Source organism: Gekko japonicus, unplaced genomic scaffold (assembly GCF_001447785.1).
Source record: "Gekko japonicus isolate JY-2015 unplaced genomic scaffold, Gekko_japonicus_V1.1 scaffold88, whole genome shotgun sequence".
Classification (NCBI taxonomy): Eukaryota; Metazoa; Chordata; class Lepidosauria; order Squamata; family Gekkonidae; genus Gekko; species Gekko japonicus.
This window is the reverse complement of record NW_015160209.1, coordinates 1,738,131-1,739,369: the sequence shown is the minus strand read 5'-3', so window position 1 is coordinate 1,739,369 and position 1,239 is coordinate 1,738,131. Positions and strand designations below refer to the sequence as shown.

Genomic DNA, 1,239 nt, shown 5'->3' with positions numbered 1-1,239 from the left:
TTTAGGTCTCCTTTCTTTTGTGTTTCTTTATAAAATTGCTACATAAGTAAATGAGCGTTTAAGCAAAAGCATTTCCAAAAAGTTGTGTAGGTTATTTTTCCCAAAGTACCTGTAAACCTATTCTACATTAAACATTCCTTAACAGAAGAGTAAAAGCATATAATAAAGAATAATTACAAAATTGGCTTAAAAGAAAAAAGTTATTTCTTTCACAATTTCCTTTAGATTGTTTTAAAAAGACCATTTAAAATTCACTTTGTGAAAAGGTTTTCATGAGACAGTTGTTATTTGCTAAAAAGAGACTTGTTCTCCCATATAAGGCATCCTTGCACTTACAAAAAGAATCAAAATGTACATCGCTGGAAAAAAAATTCAGCATATAGTCCATAGGAAAAAGAAAAGGCAGACTGGTACATTTGTAACAATCACAAGATCAGAGCCCTTGAAGTGCTGCCAGTAGCTGTGTAGGTGTTCAGGTACCTTCTTGCTTGCTCAGTCATGATAAGCTGATCTTCTGTCTTCCCATAAACAACAGTTTCCCATTCACAATTTGCCTGTAACACACAATCCAGTTAACAGGTAGTATGAACAAGAACAATTCAGCCATTCTTGAATTCACTTGGTGGCCCTAGACAAGTTGCTGTTTTTAACCTCAGCCACAACACCTCAGACCCCTGCAATATGGGGACTTAATGCAGGCCATTATAAATATTACCAAGAATTTATGCAAAGAATCAAGTGAGATATAAGAACATACAAGAAGCCATGTTGGATCAGGCAAATGGCCCATCCAGTCCAACACTCTGCGTCACACAGTGGACAAAACTCAGGTGCCATCAGGAGGTATACCAGCAGGACCAGAACTCCAGAAGCCCTCCCACTGTTGCCCCCCCAAGCACCAAGAATACAGAGCATCACTGCTCTAGACATAGTGTTCCATCTATACCTTGTGACTAATAGCCACTGATGGACCTCTGCTCCACGAGATCTAGTTCACTACAGAACAGTGCCCACATGTGGAGAATTCCAACAGGCAGGCAGAGCAAATAGGCCTGTATACAACTCCCATTCACCCCTTCCCTGTGGCTTGGTGGAGAAAGATATGGGAGTCATGAGCAGATCTTTCATTCATTCTAATAGCTCTTTGCATTGCTCATGTATGCATAGATAAGGGTGGGAGGAGAAAAACAGGGCCCACAGAAGCACTCATCTGAGGGTGCTGGATTGTGACTTTTCAAC

The 1,239-nt window shown here is 40.2% G+C and overlaps 1 protein-coding gene across 3 annotated transcripts in view; it reads right to left on the bottom strand.

The window, feature by feature from the left end:
• Window positions 1-425: 425 nt before the first annotated feature.
• MYBL1 (v-myb avian myeloblastosis viral oncogene homolog-like 1) overlaps window positions 426-1,239 on the bottom strand; it is a 20,272-nt gene continuing 19,458 nt past the window's right edge. For all 3 annotated transcript variants that reach the window (XM_015409001.1, XM_015409009.1, XM_015409016.1), the window contains one exon: window positions 426-554. In XM_015409001.1, coding sequence (XP_015264487.1) covers window positions 426-554 — 129 coding nt within the window. The remainder of the gene's footprint in view (window positions 555-1,239) is intronic.